General features: G+C 37.9%; 1 protein-coding gene across 1 annotated transcript in view; it reads left to right on the forward strand.

Moving 5' to 3' along the window:
* Positions 1 to 22,303, forward strand: part of LOC106877988 (multiple epidermal growth factor-like domains protein 8) — a 575,983-nt gene that overhangs the window by 52,988 nt on the left and 500,692 nt on the right. The window contains exon 4 of the mRNA XM_052968134.1: positions 15,747 to 15,945. Coding sequence (XP_052824094.1) covers positions 15,747 to 15,945 — 199 coding nt within the window. The remainder of the gene's footprint in view (positions 1 to 15,746; positions 15,946 to 22,303) is intronic.

Raw genomic sequence — 22,303 nt, forward strand, 5'->3', positions numbered from 1 at the left:
TATATTATATGAAATACTTTCATATATATCTATGTGTGGATTTATTTGCGTGTGTATACATGTGTGTGTGTGTTTGGATATATATATAGATATGTGTGTGCATATATATATATATATATATTGTCTTGTTTTTTTATCTTTTAATGCTTTCATTTGTCATTCGCTATTAATAATTTTAATATGTATTATTTACTTATATTGACTTTCATATGCTAATTATTTAAATTGACCCTTAAATATATAGCTTCCCAATCTCCCTCTCTCAGCCTTCGTTTCACCTGAATTCTTTATGTAATTTTCTGAATGGAATCTCTTGTTCCTTCCTGTGTTCTCAAGTTGGCTACATATATTTTGTACCATGTATCTAAAGTAACCCTTGCTTGATCTTTCTGTGTTTCATGTTGGTTAAATATTCTTCATACTATTGTCTTATTCCTTCCTACTCAAAATAGCTTCTTGTGCTATTCTCTGCTACTATTATTGCTATTTTTTTCAACCCAGTGAGAAAGCGCTATTCCATAATGTCCACTTCCGGTTGTAGCATATCTATAAAACACTCTACTCTCATGTTCCCTTCCTGTTTTTTTTTACGCAACTCATCCCACGTAGACGGTTTTTGGACGCCCAGTTATGCATTGCTAAGCTAAGATATTCTCTCGTTTTTCCATCTTCTCATGCATTCATTCGCCATTTGCAATTGATACTTTTAATATGTATTATTTACTAATATCTACTTTCATAAGCTATTATTAAATTGACCCTTCAATATATAACTTCCTATTCTCTCTTGGCCTTTGTGTCACATTAATTCTTCATGTAATTTTCTAAATGAAATCTTTCCTTCCCTCCTGTGTTCTCAAGTTGGCTACATATATTTTGTATCATCTCTCTAAATTAACCCTTGCTTTTTCACAGTGCACCAGCCAATTCTCACTCCCACCACCAATACTGGATATCTCTCTCTTCTCCCACCGCCATCACCGGATATCACTCTTCTCTCACCAGAAACTCACTGATGGACTCCTCTATCATACCTGCAATCCCCTCTCCCAGGAGAAATACAACTAGTTTAACTGCTCACCTACTTAATCGGCTATCTTTCATTTTGACTCGAAATTTGTCAACTAACTACTCAGTAATTTCTGTGGACGTATTGAAGTGGAAACAGAAAGCTAATGGGCTGTACATGCCTGCTTGTTCCTGTGTGCATGCGCATGCGTATGTGTGAGGGCACGTGCGTGTGTGTATGTGTGTGTGTGTGTGTGTGTGTGTGTGTGTGTGTGTGTGTGTGTGTGTGTGTGTGTGTGTGTGTGTGTGTGTGTGTGTGTGTGTGTGTGTGTATGGGCATGCTTGTTCCTCTCTTCTCTCACTGGGAACCCCCCTCCCTCACTGGTGGTATCCTCTATCATACCTGCAATTTCCTCTCCCAGAACGAATGCAACTAGTTTTGGTGCCCATCTTCTTAATCTAACATTGTCATATTGATATTTATTTTTATTGATTTACTTACTTATATCTGCAACACCAGTAATGCTTAAATTTATATTTTTACGATGTTCATAATGCTTATACTCACAACACTGCTAACACCTACTCCTACCCCCAGTAGGGGCAACAATCTTAACACACTTGAATGCTTGAATGATGACGGGTCAAAAGTGAGAACAGGTGTAGCATGTCTATCAAACGAACATGGAAACCTTCTTCTTTTCAGGCACTGAATAAAATCTCCCCTCCCCATGCCTCCTCCCATATTCCTTTCCCAGTTTTTAGAGTTGGCACTGTCAATGTAGGCACACTGAATGGTAGGTCTAGTGAGATTGTAGAGATGCTTAAACAGAGACATGTTGATGTATGCTGCATAGAAGAGGTAAGGTGGAGAAGAGCTTCAGCCAGGGTCCTCACAGGCAAGGCACATAGGTATAAAATCTAGGAAGGTAACAGCGATGGAGTAGGGGGTGTAGGCATACTCCTTGCAGAGAAATGGGTGAATAAGGTCATAGAGGTAGTCAGGGTATGCAGTAGAGTGCTTAAGCTCAGGTTAGTCCTGCAGAATAGTATAGCTACAATTATCTCTGTCTATGCCCCACAAGCAGGCCTACCAAACAAACAGAAGAACCACTTTTATGATATCCTTCTTCAGGCTGCCTCAAAGACAAGTGCCAATGACCTCATCTTTACGGCTGGAAATTTTAATGGGCATGTTGTATGGTAATCTGATATCTTCCATGGTGTTCACGGGGTCCATGGAATTGGTTCCCGAAACGAAGTCGGAACTAGGCTACTGGAGTTCTGTGATGTATGCAACCTATTAATCTGCAACACTAACTTCAGGAAGCCAGACAGCCACCTGATAAGCTATCAATCAGGTGACTCTGCTAGCCAGATTGATTTCATCCTCACCAGATAGTGAGATGCAAGGTTACTCTTAAATACAAAGACCCTCCCTGGTGAAGAATGTATCCTCCTGCATAGACTAGTTATTAGTGACTTTAGACTCGAGGCCAGAAGGATGCCAAGAAGCAGACCATTCCAGAAAAGAAAGATTTGGAAGTTAAAGAACCCTTCACATGGTCAGAGATTTAGGGACATCTTCATTGAGAAATTTGATGAGAGAGAGAGGAGGAGCTACAGACTTCAGACAGAGAGGGTAACTGGAAATTCCTATGGGACAGCTTACTGAGCGCCATAGACCAAATCTACGGCTGGTGCAAAGTCCCTTCCAGACCTAGAGTAACGTGGTGGTGGAATAATACAGTAGACAAGGCCATCAGAGCAAAGAAACAGGCCTGGAAATCCTGGAAGAGTGGGGATAACAGGGAACTGTACCATATAGCCAGAAGGGAGGCTGGGTGACAGGTATACATAGCCAAGGGAGGAGCAGAAAAGAAGTTTGCCTATGTTCAGCAACGTGAGGACCAAAGAACTGAAGTATTTTGGATTGCAAGACAGTGTGTGAGAGAAAATTGTGATGTCACAGGAGAGAAATATGTCTGCATGGATGATGGTGCACTTGCTTTTAATGATTCTGCAAAGAAGGAGGCTTGGAGAAGCCATTATGAAAGGATGTTGAATACGGAGAATGAATAGGAGGAGGAGGGCCTGCCAAATGTTGACTGAGTAGAAAGACCAGCTACCTGAATAGATAGCACCGTGGTAGATAAAGCAATTAAGTATATGAAGTCAAGAAAAGCCCCCCGCCCATCAGGAATCACTGCTGAGATGCTTAAAATATCTGGTGCTGTGGGTTATGGCCTAGTTACCTGTATTGTAAACCAGGTAAATCATGAAGAAGTCATACCCTATGACTGACATAGCAGCACCATAGTCGACTGCTACAAAGGTAGATAGAAATAACTACAGCATTATTAAACTGCTTGGTGATGAAGGTCACGCAGAGGGTCATAGTCCAACTAATTAAGGAGAGAGTCTGTTTAGATGAGATGCATTTCAGTTTTGTGCCAGGTAGAAGCACCACTAATGCTATATTTCTGGTATGGCAACTGCAGTAGAAATACCTAGCTAAAGATAAACTCCTATACTTGGCTTTCGTTTGACAAGGTTCCCCCTATCCCTTATCTGGTGGGCAATGCGGAAACTGGGGATTGATGAGTGGTGAATAAGAGCTGTACAGGGTTGCCGTTAGTAAGCTAAGGGTCTGCAATGAGTATAGTTAAGAATTCCAGGCAGAAGTAGGGGTTCACCAAGGATCAGACCTCAACCCCGTCTTATTCATCATAGTACTCCAGGCAATAACTGAGGAATTCAAGATAGGTTGCCCCTTGGAGCTCCTCTGTGCTCATGACCTTGCTCTCATAGCAGAATCCCTACCAGAAATAGAGAAGAAGTTTCAGGTGTGGAAGCAAGATTTAGAATTGAAGGGCCTTAGAGTCAATGTTGCAAAGACCAAAGTCCTAGTAAGTAGGAAGGCAAACACATCACAAACACCTTCAGGTAGATGGCACTGCTTGATCTGTAGATAAGGTGTGGTTAGAAACTCCATAAGATGTACCCAATGCAAGTTTTGGATGCATAAGAGGTGCAGCAACATCAAAGGAAAGTTATCCGGAAAAATAGCTTTTGTGTCCGGCAGATGCACAGGGGCAATAAACATTGCAGATGCTCAGAAACTGATTCCATCAAATGCCAGCGGGAGAAACTAGAAGTAGTTGATAACTTCTGCTACCTAGGTGACCAAGTCTGTTGTGGGGGTAGGTGCTCGGAGAGCATTGTCACTAGAATAAGAATAACCTGGGCAAAGTTCAGAAAGCTCCTACTTTTACTGGTGACAAAAGGTCTCTCACTCAGGGTAAAAGATAAATTGTATGATGCATGTGTACAAACTTCCATGCTACACAGTAGTGAAACATGGGCCACGACTGCTGAAGACATGCGTATACTTGAAAGAAATGAAACAAGTATGATCCACTGGATGTGTAATGTCAGTGTGGACACACGACAAAGTGTAAGCACCCTGAGAGAATTGTTGAGCATAAGAAGCATCAGATGTGGTGTGCGAGAGAGATGACTGCACTGGTCATGTGCTGCATATGGATGAGACGAGCTGTGTGAAGAAGTGTCACACTCTAACAGTGGAAGGAACCCGTAGAAGAGGGAGACCCAGGAAGACACGGTATGTGGTGGTGAAGCATGACCATCAAATGTTGGGCCTCACAGGGGCAATGACAAAAGACCGAGACCTCTGGAGATATGCTGTGATTGAGAAGACCAGGCAAGTAAAGTGATATCACAGCCATAGCCTACACCAGTGTCCCATAACCAGCCCATTTTAAAAGTACCTTTGAATAGTTGGGCAATATGCCATGCTTGAGGGGACCTATTGAGAGTCAAGTAAAATCAAAATCAAAATCAAATCAAATGGAAATTGTAGTTGTGGCTGATGCCAGTTCCACCTGATTGGCTCCCGTGCTGGTGGCACACAATAAGCACCATTCATGTGTGGGTTGTTGCCAGTGCCGACCAACTGGCTACCCGTGCCAGTGGCACGTAAAAAGCAACATCTGAACTAGGTCGATGCCAGCTCCCCCCTCTCCCACCCACCACAACTGTCTCCTGTGCTGGTAGCACATAAAAAGCACCATCTGAACACCTCGCCAATGCCAGTGCCACCTGAGTGGCTCCTGTGCCAGTGGCATGTAAAAAGCACCCACTACACTCTTGGAATGGTTAGCATTAGGAAGGGCATCCAACTGTAGAAACATTGCTGGATCAGATTGGAGCCTGGTGAGGCCTCCTGGCTTGCCAGTCCCCAATCAATCCACCCAACCCATGCCAGCATGGAAAACGGACGTTAAATGATGAAAGATATGTGTGTGTGCGTGTGTCTAAATGTTTTTTAATTTGTGTGTGTGTTTGTGTGTGTATATATATATATATATATATATATATATATATACACACACACATACATATAAATCTGCATTCTTATGCTTACATTTGTTCATTATAAAGTGTATTATATATGTATTGGTACACGTTTCTATATATGATATCGCCTATGTCTGTATGTGTGTGTGTGTGTGTGTCTTTGTACTGATCTATGAATATCTGTATATGCATGTATATATGTGCATCTACATATATGTATATATCCTTTTTTTAACTCTATATATCTATATGTGTATTTCTGTGTACAAGTATATGTTTGCATGTGTGTGTGTGTGTGTGTGTGTGTATATATATATATATATATATATATATATATATATATATATATATATATATATATATATATATATATATGTATATATATTATACTAAAAGTCAGTTTGTCTATTTTCCTGCCATTTGGTTAAGATGATAAAAATTACAAATAAAATAGTCATTTTCCCCCTCGAAGAAAAAAAATCAAGTTGAAAATGTCAACACTTCAAAGAGTCCTCACAGCTACCACTGTCCATCCTTTTTTCTTACTTTCTTTTTTCTTACTTTCTTTTTTCTTTCCTTACTCATTGGACTTGAAAGAGAAATTCTTATATTTTTATGAGATATTTTTTGAATCACAGATACTTGATTTTTTTGTTGTTTTGTTAATGGGGAAATTAATGTTTTATTTAAAATAAAATATTGATCTTTATCATCTTAATCAAAAGGCAAAAAAAACAAAACAGACAAACTATCATTTTATAGACAAAGATCAGTTGCAATGGGAGGAGTTCAATCTCATAAGAATGGAAAAAGAAACAACAAATGGGTTGTACCTTATAATGAAACTATTCAAATGCCACTGCAATGTTGAAACCATTGCCTCAGTGAGGTCAATTAAGTACCTCATCAAGTACACGCTGAAAGGAAATGACCAATCTACTGTTCAAATAAACAATGATAACGAAATTAGTCAATATCTAACGGGTAGATATTGGGTAATTGGACCATCTGAAGCAATTGTATCCATATTAGGATTTTCAATTCATGAAATAGTACCTGCAATAGTGAGACTGCAAGTTCAAACAGATGAACAAAGAATATTGCTCAGAAATAACGAAGCTATATGAAAGACATATGAGAACAGCATTGACAGAATTCTTTTCATTCTACATCAATGATGACTTTGCAAAAGCATAACTTTATGCTGAAGTAATCATGTATTTCACTTGGAACAGTAGTAACAAAGAAAGGGATCTGTTCAGTTTGGCTCATAGATTTTTTAATTATTTTTTTTTAACTAAAGAGTTTGAAACTTCGTATACTGGTGTAATTTCTCATGCAGAACATGGTTTACTTTGAACATTTTTGGCAAAATTTCGTATGTTTGAAGTTATTTTGTATTAAAGTTGTCATATCTCGGTAATTTTAACCAATCAATGACGTGTATTCAGTTGAAGAAAGCTACTGCTGTTTGCGATAGTAATTGAAGTGGAACAACTTCCGGGTCATCTCTACTAAATGTCACCACTCTGTTTTATTTTATTTTTTGTTTACTGCCTGTGTTGCATATTACATGCTTTTTTTTGTTGGTTCTCACGTCAGAGTAACCAGTAAACATTGAAGTATCAACATCAAGAAGGAAAAAATATTATTTACAATATTTATTCGTTTACTTGACATTGGTATTTAAGCCGCAGGGCTGAATTTGGGGAAAATTTTGATTTTTTTCCACACATGAAGTATAGAGCTATGGGCCCACAGCTAGCTTTTTTGTTGTTGATATGTATGTAGTTTCAAAATGCTTTATTTTACAACTATGAGATGTATTGTTATAGTTATTTTATCTTACTATATTCAACAACAAAATACATTTCGTCAATATAAAAGTCTTTATTAGATTAAAAATAACATTATCAAAACATGAAGAATATTCTTTGTTTATTTCCAGGCACCAATGTACTGTAGCTGTAATCTTTTGCATTGTTCACCAAATGACCATTCCTCTGAAAAAATCAGTGGAATCAGTCGATCACTATACACAAATCATTTTCCTCCTGAAACTTATAAAAAAGTATACATATTAGGTGCACAACTAAATTTTCCAGGTAAAATAGTGGCTTATACCCCAGAAAGTATAGTAATTGTAGTGGCAGTGACAAGTTCGCTCACTGGTTGGTAGTTGATAGTGTAGAAGTGTCTGTCTGCAAGTAGAGATGGAAAGAGTAAGGAATGCATGAGAACAGAGTGGTGACATTTAGTAGAGATGACCCCGAAGTTGTTCTTCGATTACTATAGATTACTATCAATTACTATTACTCGATTACTATTGCAAACACCAGTAGCTTTCTTCAACTGAATACACATCGTTGATTGGTTAAAATTACCCAAATACGATAACTTTAACACAAAATAACTTCTAAAATATGAAATTTTGCTAAAAATGTTCAAAGTAAACTGTGTTCTGTGTGAGAAATTACACCAGTATACAAAGTTTTGAACTGTTTAGTTAGAAAAAAATTTATTAAAAAGTCTGTGAGCCAAACTGAACAGATCCGAAGAAAGCAAAAAAAAAAAAAAAAAAAAAAGGAAGTTGAAGGCCATTTGAATGTTTTTACAGAAGAACTACTGGGTTGTGTTTATGTTGTCACACCAAAGACAGGAGAACTGTATTATTTAAGAATTTTATTGCATGAAGTTTGAAATAGTAATTTTTCCTTCGCCACCACACATTGTCATTTTCAATGTGGAATGGTTGTGACCCAACATGTCACGGTGGGTACATCTAGTTTATGTATATTTATGTCTTGAAGTATGTATGTATATTTGGCTATCATCATCATGTTCAACGTTCTTCTTCCATGCTGGCATGGGTTGGACGGTTTGACATGAGCTGGCTAGGCAGAAGACAGCACCATACTTCTTTGTCTGTTTTGGTATAGTTTTTACAGCTGGATGCCTTTCCCAACACCAACCACCCCGCTGAGTGGCCTGAGTGGATTTTATGTGGCACTCTCACAAGCAAGGTCAGTTTCGGCATTGTTTTTATAGTTGGATGTCTATACAAATGCCAACCACCTTACAGTGTAGACTGGGTGTTTTTTAAGTGGCACCTGTACTGGCAAGGTCACCAAGTAACTTTGTAAGATAGGGGAGGGGGCATTGAAAGAGGTGATCTTATGTCAGATGATGAAAGGTTAGTGTGTGACAGAGAGACAAACAACTCTGCTAGAGAGTTGAAAACCTCAGAATTTAGCTTAGTTTTAGAATACTAATACCATGTGTATGAAATTTTTTGGTTGGACTTGTATTTAGTTCAGATGGAATCCAAAATGCAGTTAATTGTACCCTGAAGAAGCAGCAAATAACAATAAAATGCACACCAAGAAGCAAAATTTTGCACTGTGCACAAAATGCAGCAGAAACATATGTAGGTGCAGAAATGGAAAGACGTGATTCACAGCAGAATAAAACTGGATATATAAATCTCTATTCTCCTTCTTAATTTATTATTTCCTCTCTACCGACAACATCCAGTCACTCTAGAGACATGGATTTACCAATGTGAAGATCTGCTGTGGATAGTAAAATAAACTAACTGAAGTTATTTCCCTTTCTCGGTGCTGGACAACCACCTGGCTAAAGACAGCAGTCAGCTGACCCTTTTCACAGTCTATACTTTTCAAAGTGACTCTCAGTTGCTGATATTGTAAGAAGAAAAACTAGTTTTAAATCTCTGATGGAGATTTATGTAGTAACAGTACTGGATAGTAAAGTTTATTTGCCAACAGTATGTCTCGGACACTAATTATATGTCGATTAACGAACTGGAAAAGATGGTTTCGTGGAATTAAAAAGTAGTAACATACTCCTAGTGAGGACTACCACATTATGTGGGCAAATAAACTTTACTATCCAGTACTGTTACTATATAGATCTCAATCAGAGATTTTAAGCTTGTTGTTTTTCTCCTTATATATGTGTGTGTGTGTGTATTATAATTTAGAACAAACAGTAAAAGGTTGTCATTATAGTACTTGGAGTTTCAAATGTTAGAATACAACACAACAATACGAAGCCTGCTGTTCCTGCAGGGATCAAGACTTGTGCCCACTAAATGGAGCCTGTATGACCGAAGCCATTATTTATGAAGCCACTGTAAATTCCACAAACGCTGATAATGCAGTTTCATCCAAGAATTATGTGGGTGTCAGAGAGAGAAATTTCAAAGCAAGATTCAACAATCACACCTTAAGCTTCAGACATTGGAATAAATGAAAGATTTACTGGAAGATCTTAGCCAAGTGGAAACCTTATATCAACAGTAGTGTCAAGTGGAAACCTTATACCAACAGTAGTGTCAAGTGTGGTCTTTGTAATATGGAAAGATGACTCATCAGGAAAAGTTCCTTACACCCCACTACATGCTTAAATTCAAGAACTGAACTTTTTGAATCATGTCCACATGTCATAAAATACCTGTTATGGTATCCACATTTCTACTATGTTCCTGCACAAGCTTTCCCATGTGTTTTAATTTCCATTAATTTTTTTATTTTTTATCTTTTATTCTTTATATTTTTTCATGTTTTCCTTTTTCCTTTTTGTGTGAGTGTGTATGTATATATATATATTATATATGCGTGTGTGTATGCGTACGTATATAAGTGTAAGACTGTGTCCGGGGCATATGTGTGTCGTTCATGCACATGCCCCCTTCATTTATACAAATATACGTATGTTTGTATATGTGCGGGTGTGGGTTTGTGATGGGAGGGTGTGTGTGTGTATATAAATATATATATATGTATACATATATATATGTGTGTATGCAGGAATGCGAATGTATGTTTGTATATAAATATATATATGTATTATGTTACGTGTATGCCTCTAAGCACCTATGCGTATATGAAGATGTGGTTGCGTACATATATACATATACATGTCAGCGTGTGTGGATATGCGTGTATGTATGAGTATGTACATACATATATGTTTGTGTGTGGATGCATGTATATATAGATGTTTGTGTGAGTGTGTACGTATGTAGACATTGTGAACGCAGGGGGTTTATGTCTATATATTGTGAGAGTATGGTTGTGTGTATTTTTAATCTTTTTTCTTTTTCCACCTATTAGAGTTACTTCCCTTTTATTTAATGGGTATTTTTTGTCATTGTGTCTGTTGCCATGAATAGCTGACGAGAATGTATTGTAGCTCTTCAGTCCAACATAAATTATCCTCTATTTTTCTAATATTGAAGTCTCATTCTTTTGTTGTTATGTTATATATGTACACATATATATGTACATATATATATGTACACATATATATGTACATATATATATGTATACATACATATATATCATCATCATTGTCATCGTTGTTTAATGTCCACTTTCCTTGCTGGCATGATGTTGGACGTTTTGACTGAGGACGGTTTGACTGATCTAGCAATGTTTCTACAGCAGGATGCCCTTACTAATGCCAACCATTATGAGAGTGTAGTGGTGCTTTTTACGTGCCACTGGTATGAGAGTCAGTCGGGCAGTGCTGGCACCGACCACGCTTGAATGGTGCTTTTTATGTGCCACTGGCATGGGTGTCAAACAGGCGGTACTGTCATCGGCCACGACAACAACTTCACTTGTCTCAACTGGTCTTTGCAAGCGCAGTTTATTGCCCAATGATTGAAGAGTACTCTTAAATGGGCTGGTTATGCTGCACTAGCATAGGCCATGGTTACGGTCTCACTTGGCTTCCTTGTTCTTGAGAAGACCCACAGCATATCTCCAAAGGTCTCAGTCATTTGTCATTGCCTTGGTGAGGCCCAATGTTCGAAGGCTGTGCTTCACCCCTTCATCCCAGGTCTTCCTAGGTCTACCTCTTCCACAATTTCCACAAGTTCCCTCTATTGCTAGGGTGTGACCCTTTGTCACACAGCTGTTCACATCCAATCGTCTCTTTTGCACACCACATCTGATGCTTCTTATGTCCAACTTTTCTCTCAGGGCACTTATACTCTGTTGTGTATGCACACTGACATTACACATCCAGTGGAGTCTACTAGCTTCATTCTTTGCAAGCTTTCGCATGTCCTCAGCAGTATTGGCCCAATGTTTCACTGCCATGTAGCATGGCTATTCACATACATGCGTCATACAGTCTACCTTTTTTCTGTGAGTGAAAGGTCCTTTGTCACCAGCAGAGGTAGGAGCTCTCTGAATTTTGCCCAGGTTATTCTTATTCTAGCAGCTACACTCTCAGAGCATTCACTATTGCTACTGACTTGATCACCTAGCTAATGGAAGCTATCAACCAATTGTAGTTTTTCCCCCTGGAATGTGATGGACGCTGTTTTCTGCACATTTTCAGTGTTGATTGCCCCTGAGCATTTGCCGAACAGAAAAACTATCTTCCCAGTTAGCCTTGATATTGCTGCACCTCATATGTATCCATAGTTTACACTGGGTACATCTTATGGAGTTTCTACCTACACCTTTTCTACAGATTGAGCAGGGCCATCTACCTGAAGGTTTTTGTGATTTGTCTGCCTTCCTACTTAAGGTTTTTGTTAGATTGACTCTAAGGCCCTTCGATTCTCGGCCTTGCTTCCACACCAGAAACTTCTCTAGTTCTGATAGTGACTCAGCTATTAGAGCAAGGTTATCAGCATAGGGAAGCTCCCAGGTGCAACCTATCTTGAATTCCTGTTATTGCCTGGAGGACTATGATGAATAAGCAGGGGCTGAAGACTGATCCTTGGTGGACCTCTACCCCTACCCAGAATTCTTCACTGTACTCGTTGCCAACCCTTACCTTACTGACTGCATCCCTGTACATGGCTTGTACAGCTCTCACTAACCAATCATCTATCCCTAGTTTCCATATTGATCGCCAGATAAGGGATCAGGGGACCCTGTTAAAAGCTTTTTCCATGTCAACGAAAGCCTGGTACAGAGTTTTATCTTTGGCTAGGTATTTCTCCTGCAACTGTCTTACCAGAAATATAGCATCAGTGGTGCTTTTCAATTGCACAAATCCAACATTCATCTCATCTAAACTGACTCTCTCCTTAATTAGTGACTTTCATTACCTGATCCAACAACTTGATACCTCTGTCATTATTTGTATCTAAAGCGTCACCTTTACCTTTGTAGAAGTTGACTATGGTGCTGCTACACCAGTCATTGGGTATGACTCATTCATGTATCACCTGATAGACTATATGGGTGACTACATTATAGCCGACACTGCTAGATATTTTAAGCATCTCTGTGGTAATTCCCGATGGGCCGGGGGCTTTCTCTGTTTTGAAATCCTTAATTGCTTTATCTCCCAAGGTACTGTCAATTTGGATAGCTGTTCTTTGTTGGGTCAACATTCAGCAGACTCTCTTTCTCCCATTCATTCTCTTCATTTACCAACCTTTCATAGTGGCATCTCCAAGTCTCTGTCTTTACAGCCTCATTAAATGCATGTGAGCCATCATCCATGCAAACACATTTCTCTCCTATGACATCATGATTCTCTTTCACACTCTGTCTTGCAACATGAAACACTTCAAGTCTTTGGTCCTCACAATGCGGAACATTGCAAACTTTTTTTTATCTGCTTCCCCTTGGCTAAGTAAACCAGTAGTTATTTGTATCTATGCCCTTCTGACAATTTGATACAATTCACTGCTACCACCGTTCTTCCAGTCCTTCCATGTCTGTTTCTTTTCCACCACCACATTACCTTGGGTCGAGAGGGGACTTTGCACCATCCACAGATCTGGTCAGAAACCCTCAGCAGGTTGTCCCGTAGAAACCTCCAGTTGTCTTCCACATCATGTGATGCTATATGTGCCTCTATTTGTCAAAAGCTATGAGTAATACATCTCTAAATCTCTATCTATTTGCATAGTCCTTAAGCTTCCAGACCCTTTTCCTCCATGCTGGTCTTCTGGGCATCCATGTAGCCCTGATTCTGAAGTTGCTAACTACTAATCTATGTTGTGGGGTGCATTATTCACCTGGGAAGGTTTTGGCATTTATAAATGCCCATCTTTCCCATTTCTTGGTGAGATGTAATCAGTTTGACTTGTGTGTCCACCAGACCAGTAGGTGAATAGGTGACTGGCAGGTTTCCTGAAGTTAGTATTGCAAATCATGAGATCATTTCCATCGCAGAACTCCAGCAGCCTGGTTCCCTTCTCATTACGAGAACCAAGACTCTATCCTCCATGTATGCAATGGAAGCCTCCTGCATGTTGTCCAACATGCCCATTGAAGTCACCAGCCACAAAGAGAAGGTCCCTGTCATTTGCCGACAAGGTAGTCTGCAAGAAGGTGTCATAAAATCTGTCTTTCTGTTCATCAGTTATCTCTGGCTGAAGGGCATAGGCCGAAACAATGGTTGCTAACCCATGTTGTAGCACTAATCTAATCTTAAGTATTCTATCACAGACTCTGACTACCTCTATTACCTTATCAACCCATTTCTCCGCAAGAAGTATACCCATGCCCCCAACCCTGTCAGGGTTCTCTGCCCAGAAAATTTTATACCGATGTTGTTTGCCTGTGAGGAACCTAGCAGAACTTCCTCTTCACCTTACTTCTTGGATGCAGCACAGATCTACACATATCTATTCAATCATCTCAACCATCTCACCAGACCTACCTTTCAGTGTGCCAACATTAAGTGTGCCAACATTAAGTGTGCCAACTCTGAGGGTCTGGAAGGTGTGGGCCTGTGAGACCTTGGGATGGGGAACAGCAGTGTCATGTGAGTTCAGCTATAATGATTGTTTTAGTGCTCCTGGATAGCAGGACAGGAACATCTCTGATTTGAGCTTTGTTACTGTCATCTCTTCTAGAAAGATGAGCCTATCCTTCAGATCAATTTGAACTTTTGAGTCAGAGGTTTAATGCAAAATAGAAAATGGATCCCCCACAGTTGCTTTTGCCTTAGGATCCTTATCACCTTCCCATAGAATCTGATACCAGCTGATGATACCTGCTGACCTTAACTTTCTATAGTTCTGCACACTTGACAATATCTGTAAGGACCTTGTCATACCCCGACTTCTATCAGTTTTCCCTTAGTGCCCTAGGCCGTTCAGTTAAAATGTGCTTTAGACTGCAAAGATTTGCTTCACTCTGCTTACAAAGTAGGTTTTCCTGTTTGGTCCAGATTTGTAGGTTATCTGAGGTTAGCAAGAGGTCAGCAACAGCACACAGAAGGAACGACAATTTTTCTTAGTCAGTACTCCAGAATTTCCTCTAGGACACTTATGTGCCTGTTCCTGCTGTATCTAATATTCTGGCTGGGCAAATCTTACCTTTTCAATATGGTTTTCTCTGTTGAATCTCAAATCATTTTCTCTATGAACTCTGTCTTGTCCCTGGAATTGATATTTCTCCACTTTCTGGTGCTGTAGTTACCAAGCATTAGCTATCCTTGACCAACTATTTCAACGATCTCTTGAGGTTTCCAAAAGATTGTTTGTTCCGCGTCCTACACAGCTCTCTGAAGATTCCACTTCCTGCATCCTTTATGGTCTTGTTTGCATGTCTGACTCTCTCATATTCAGATAGTAGCAATGTACTGACTGCTCCTTCCTTGGTGACTTTGAATTCTTCCACTACTGATGGAATTGATAAATGGAACTTAGAGGTCTTGCTGTACTGGTTGACTGATTTGAAAAATGGTGAAGCACTAGCCACCTTTGCATGAATTTGCTGCACAAACTCTTCATTATCTACACCTGGGGCATGGTGAGGTCAAACAGTAAAGATTGTCCACTACAATTTATCTATGGGGCTATACTAGAAGCATCTCACTTTAAACCTCTCAAGCAAGTGGTTTTTGTCAAATGCCTGAGCCAATTGTTTAGTAGGGTCTTAATGTCTTTGGTATTGCTATTGTTCTCTGGTGCACTGCCATAATTCTTCCTAAGACATTAGCTACCTTTTTCCTGAATTAATAATAATAATAATCATCCTGCCTTGACACCTAATTCTGAGAGGAGGACTAGTAGGAAGACTAGTCACTGATGAATGAAGATGAGCAACAGTTTTCCTTTCAGCATATTCAGGTTCTGAGACTTCTCTGGAATGAATTTCACATGTATCTATGTGACCATCTTTTCCAGTGAGGTCATGGTCTGCCATATTTTTTGGATCGATACAGTTATGTCTATTCTGTCATCCATGAAAGTTCTGCAAAACAAGTGTACATGTGCATATATTTGTGTAAGTGTGTATATGTGTATGTGTGTATCCATCCATCCATTCAAAATCACCTACTCGTTCATTTATTCCTGATTATGGAAATAAAGAATTATTCTGTTGTAACTGATTTATTGAGAATAGCTTTAATATCTTTCTGGACTTTACAGATCCACAAAATACATGCTTGATTGCTAATGGTACCAAATCTGGATTAATTGGATGGTGGGCAGGTCTCAGTGCAGCACTGACAAATGTGAATCAGTGTAGAGTAGAAGACCAACCTGCTGGACTACATTGGCTCAAATATCAAAATCCCTTGAACCCGAATTATCCAGACCAAGTAAGTTATTTTACTTCTCATTTATTTAGAGAAATAGGTTAATGTAATAGAGTTAATTCATTGATTCTGAACAAGACAGCTTCCTCTCCAATTCATTCATTTGAATCTAACAACACAGAAATGTGAAAATTATTACACAGCTGATGTCTTCTGTTTTAATGTAGGATACAGTCTACCATTCATTATATACATATAAACAGTAATGCCTTGAGACACGAGTTAATTTGTTCCTGGAGACTGCTCATAAAGTAGAGCAATAATTTTCCATAGTAATGTTATAGACCATAATTCATTCCCAGAAAAATATTTCACCTATAAAATTTATAATACTTGTAAATAAATGGTAATAAAACAACAGTAGAATGTAAAGAACATTTTATGTAAAGTAAAAAGAATGTGATGATCATTTATAATAAAATATATTATTATTATAGTCGTTTTCTGAATTACTTTCACTCACACTAGACACATGCACACCATCACTTGTAGACTTGATCACTAATTCACAAGCACTTGTAGATGAACTTGTAAATTTCTTTTTAAAAAACAAGTCTACAGTTGTTTCCTTAGAAAATATTTTCGCTCCTTATAAATTTTTCAGCAACACAGAAGCTTTTGATATGGTAGTAGAAACTTTTGCACTTTGTTCACGAAATGGCTGTTTAATATTTTTATTGTTATTATAAAAATAAAACTCATAAACCCAGGTTCTCATAAAGTAGGTCCTCATAAAGTGAGGTATAACTGTATATAACAAAAATATGGATAGAGAAAATCACATCTTTAATCGTTGAATTTACCATACAAAGCTGATGATTGTTTGTGCTGCATCAACATATGTAGATACAGAATATATCATTCAAATTAATATATATGAAAATACATGTTAACACAATGTTTTCAAAATGATCCAAAATTAGTTCATTTCAACGAGAACTAAGAAAATATCTCCAGTATATGAATGCATACAAAAAGAGCATTAAGAAGAAATATAATCTAAGAGAAGCTATTTTTATATTCAACTCTTGGTGACATCAGTGGATAATGAAAAAATATAAAATAAACGTGAATTCTATGTTATGACAATTAAAAATATACAGATTGTACATCATGGCAATTAGTTGTCTATTTATTAAACTTTTGGTGAAAAGTTATGCATATATAATATATGAAGAGCATTTATAATTAAGAATTGAAATATTTAAATGCCTTCTGAAATTTGTGACAATATTCCAATGTAAAATTACCATTAGGATTTAATGTTATTAATTTAGAAGTGATTATATGATACATTTCTTCAAGTAGAATTGCCAGTATTTTATTATGTAACTAATAATGGACCTCTTGAAATCATACTTAATGTTCCTGTCTTTTTAAATCCCAAATGCATTTACTAAGATTTGTAGAATTACCTTTTCTTCTTCTGTCATTATATTATTATTATTACGAATAAAAATGCTTAGTGGCATTTCATCTGTCTTTACGTTCTGAGTTCAAATTCCGCCGAAGTCGACTTTGCCTTTCATCCTTTCAGGGTCGATAAATAAAGTACTAGTGAAACACCGGGGTTGATATAATCAACTTGTTCCCCCCCCACCACCACCACCACAAAAAATTTTCAGGCTTTGTGTCTTCAGTGGAAAGGATTATTATTATTATGACTGAAAATGATTATGAAATCTAGATTTCCCCACATGACCATACCAGCGCAATCGTCTCTCTTGCACACCACAACTGATGCTTCTTAGGTTCAACTTTTCTCTCAAGGTACTTACGCTCTGTCGAGTATGCACACTGACGTTACACATCCAAATTTCCAAATTGTAGCAAATTGTAATAGTACTTATGATCTCCTGTTATTACCTTACATTGATACACTATTTTTCCTTAAACACTGATTTTCTAAAGAACAGACAATTTTGTTTTTCCAATTATAATTTTTATTCACTATAATCCCCTCCTTCTCCCTCCCCCTCCCTATGTATACAATTAAGAATATAAATACTCACTAATTGGTTACTTGAGCTGAGTCACTGGAGTCCATAATAATGTTGAAATAATCAGGTGTATCAGTTCTACTCCAGTACTTTCATCAAATTCAGTTATGGTTTTCCTAGCTTTATTTTCCTAAATCTATAAAGATCAATTATAAATATGATATAAAATGTTCCTAAATTTAGAAAATATTCCTAAATTTATAAGTAGCAATTATAAATATAATATAAAATGTGAAGTTGATATAATACTAAAGTATTATATCAACTTCACATTTGGATAAATCTGAATTCTTCCAAAAATTAAGGCCTTATTCAGTAGTATAGGGTTGATGGATGACTGATAATTTGATATATCTAACTGAATGAATTTAGTATGTTTTTTTATCCTTAATATTAATGAACCAATCAATAACTTCCAAGGAATTAGACCATAAAGATTAATCAATATTTTGTTTAAGCTTTGGAATATGTTTATCAATAATAAATTTTCTAATCACACCAATATCTGATTTAGATGGGCAGATAAGTCTAACTTGTGGATCAGTATTAAAGTTAGGTTTATGATCTTTTAAGTTAATTCTGGGTGTTTTGTGAGTGTAAAGTTCAATTTGACAGTCAACTTGTAAATCTTCAACTATGTCTTTCACAATTAAATAAATGTTAAGTCACTTTTCCTCAGAGGTCATTCTATAATCCTTTGTATTTGTTTTTTTAACTAAAGAGAAGTATATTTCAGGTTCCAAATGATAAAGGTTTCTAGTTTTATCCACATGAACATATATGTCAGGTTTATCCTAAATTCTTCCAATAATTGCTGCAATTTTCTTCAATGAGGGTTTCTTCTCATAGGGAATAAATGGAATTTAACATTTAAAAAAATATTCCAAAGTTTACCTTCAAAATCAGTCAATAGTGAGTTATAAAGTGGACTCCTTCAGGACACAAATATTTCATCATCATGGTTTAACGTCCGCTTTCCATGCTAGCATGGGTTGGACAATTTGACTGAGGACTGGTGAACCATCAGGCTCCAATCTGATTTGGCAGAGTTTCTACTGCTGGATGCCCATCCTAACGCCAACCACTCCGAGAGTGTAGAGGGTGCTTTTACGTGTCACCGGCACGAAGGCCAGTCAGGCAGTACTGGCAATGGCCACGCTCAAAATAGTATATTTTACGTGTCACCTGCTCAGGAGCCAGTCCAGTGGCACTGGCAATGATCTTGCTTGAATATCTTTTCACATGCCACTGGCACAAGTGCCAGGAACGATGCTGGTAACGATCACGCTCAAATGGTGCTATTTACGTGCCACTGGCATGGAAGCCAGACTGTTGCTCTGGCAATGATCACGCTCAAACGGTGCTCTTAGCGCTCCACTGGTACAGGTGCCACCACAATTTTGCTTTCACTTGCCCCAACAGGTCTTCGCAAACTGAGTTTAGTGTCCAATGAAGGAAACTTTGGCATTAGTGCCAGTCATTGAATTTAGTTCGATTTCGATTTCCATGGGTGCCAGTCGTCGAATTTAGTTCAATTACGATTTCACTTGCCTCAACAGGTCTTCGCAAGTCCAATGAAGGAAAGGTATGCATAAGTGGGCTGGCTACATCCTTGGCTGAGGCCTTGGATTTTGGTCTCACTTGGCTTGCCGGGTTTTCTCACGCACAGCATATTTCCAAAGGTCTCGGTCAGAAGTCATTGCTTTGGTGAGGCCTAATGTTCTAAGGTCGTGCTTCACCACCTCATCCCAGGTCTTCCTGGGCCTACTTCTTCCACAGGTTTCCTCAACCACTAGGGTGTGGCACTTTTTCACACAGCTATCCTCATCCATTCTTGCCACATGACCATACCAGCGCAATCGTCTCTCTTGCACACCACAACTGATGCATCTTAGGTTCAACTTTTCTCTCAAGGTACTTACACTCTGTCGAGTATGCACACTGATGTTACACATCCATCGGAGCATACTGGCTTCATTCCTTGCGAGCTTACGCATGTCCTCAGCAGTCACAGGCCATGTTTCCCTGCCATGTAGCATGGTTGTTTGTACACATGCGTCATACTCATGCCTTTTACTCTGAGTGAGAGGCCCATTGTCACCAGCAGAGGTAAGAGCTCTCTGAACTTTGCCCAGGCTATTCTTATTCTAGCAGCTACACTTTCAGCGCACCCTTCTCCACTACTAACTTGGTCACCGAGATATCGGAAGCTATCAACTACGTCTAGTTTTTATCTCTGGAATGTGGCAGAAGTTGTTTTCAGCACATTTTCAGTGTTTATTGCTCCTGAACATCTGCCACATACAAAAACTAACTTCCTAGTTAACCTGCCTTTGATATTGCTGCACCTCTTATGTGTCCATAGCTTGCACTGGGTACATCTTATAGAGTTTCTACCTATGCCTTTTCTACAGATCGAGCAGGGCCATCTACCTGAAGGGGTTTGTGTTTTGTCTACCTTCCGAAGATCATTATTAAATCAACCATCACAATCATTCTTCTTGTCAAAGTAGTATGCACACAACCCTATGTGATGAATAAGTGAGTTGGTCTTAGTGAGATTTTTCATATATTCTGTTTTAGGTGGTAAAGGTATGTCCTTTACAGATGCATCCTTAAAAACTGTCTCCATTTCAAGGATAATCTACTGTAAGCACTCTAAATGAAGAGAATAATAGAGTTTATAATCAGAATACAAAAGGGATTTAAAAGTACGTGCAGATATAAAGTTCTCAGTTTTAAATGAATTTAGTCAATTATATCAAACAATTAGACACCAATAATTGCAATTAGAATACATAACCATGGTATTTCCTCATGTGTGACAAATGGATCCAAATATTATTTAGAAGAATTTCGAATAATTCAGAATATTAGACAACAAAAATACAGATAAAAAAATCACATCTCTACAAAGCTGACTGTTGGTTTTGTTGCATCAGCATATTTAGATACAGAAAATACCATTCAAATTACTACATCCCTGTTGACACAATGTTTTCAAGGTGATCCAAAAATTAGTTAAATTCAAAGATATGGCTACAAACAGTGTAATATACTAACCCATACACAAGAGAGAGAGAAAGAGAGAGAGAGAGAGAGAGGTGCAAATGCCTGCGCAGATAGGGATATATACTGCAGAATAGGGATACAAGATGAAATAGACGGGACAAGATCAGAGAGAAGAGGAGACATGAAGAACAGACAGTCATTGAAGAGGTCACAGTATGTGATGAAAAATCTCTGACAAGTAAAAGCAAAAGTGTAGATCAAATAAACAGTGTGTGTATTTGTTGGCAAAATAACCGTCCCAAATATAACAATATCTGTTTCAATAGACAAGAATCTTGCAAAACATACATAAATGTAATAACTATTTGTTGACATACAACAATTATGAAACTGTCATGAAAATATGGTGAATCCTTATCGCTGATAAAAATATTTCACTGAAATGTTAATGTTATACTGTTGTTCAGGATAAGATTATTCTAAAATCATTTTCCCTGAAACTTTATCATCCGCCGCATTTTTAGCATTATCTTACCACAGCTATTGTTGCTATCTATGGCTAAATAATAATATAAAATATCTAACTGATGCACTATGTTATGGAAAGAAAAATGAGAAATTCTCTCAAGTATTCATCATCTGTCACATATATTACAAATAAATACCAGTGTTGATAACCGCAAATCTTCAATTTGACTTCCTTGTATTCATCCTTCTCTCATTCTCACTCTATACCACATTCTCTATACCAACAACAATGGCATCTGCAACAAGAATATTGGTGTCAACCACAACAATGATTGCTACAGCATCTGCAACAACAGTTCTCTGTCAACTACAATAACAACAAATAAGGCAATAATGTCAGCAATGATGGCATGGATTCTTCATGAACAATCACAACTGCATCATAAAAAGTGTATTAAAAGTTCCTACAACACAGTGACCTGTACCCACCTAGCCTATCTTCTCATCTGTCTTCTACCACTGTTGCTGTGGCTACTACTAGGTATCACTATAGAGTACCGTACAATGGAGACAAGCACAGTTTGAACATGCAAAAACACACTTTTTGCTTCTTCATTTTCATGTCAAAATAAATTTTTCCCATGGAAAATTATATATCATTTGAAAGTTCTTGATGTGAACTTTATTTTCATATAATTTTGATTAAAATCTGACTGTTATATATCATGACAAGATCCCTCAAACACTCTGGTATTTCCACATGTTTTTCAAAGTTTGTCCTTTTTTATTGTGCTACTGAACAGTAGCTCTCATTCTAGTTCAGTGCACTTGAGTTGTGTTGAAAATCATACAGTCATAAAGAGGAATGTTTTTGTTTTATT

The sequence above is a fragment of the Octopus bimaculoides genome, chromosome 1, assembly GCF_001194135.2.
Source record: "Octopus bimaculoides isolate UCB-OBI-ISO-001 chromosome 1, ASM119413v2, whole genome shotgun sequence".
Classification (NCBI taxonomy): domain Eukaryota; kingdom Metazoa; phylum Mollusca; class Cephalopoda; order Octopoda; family Octopodidae; genus Octopus; species Octopus bimaculoides.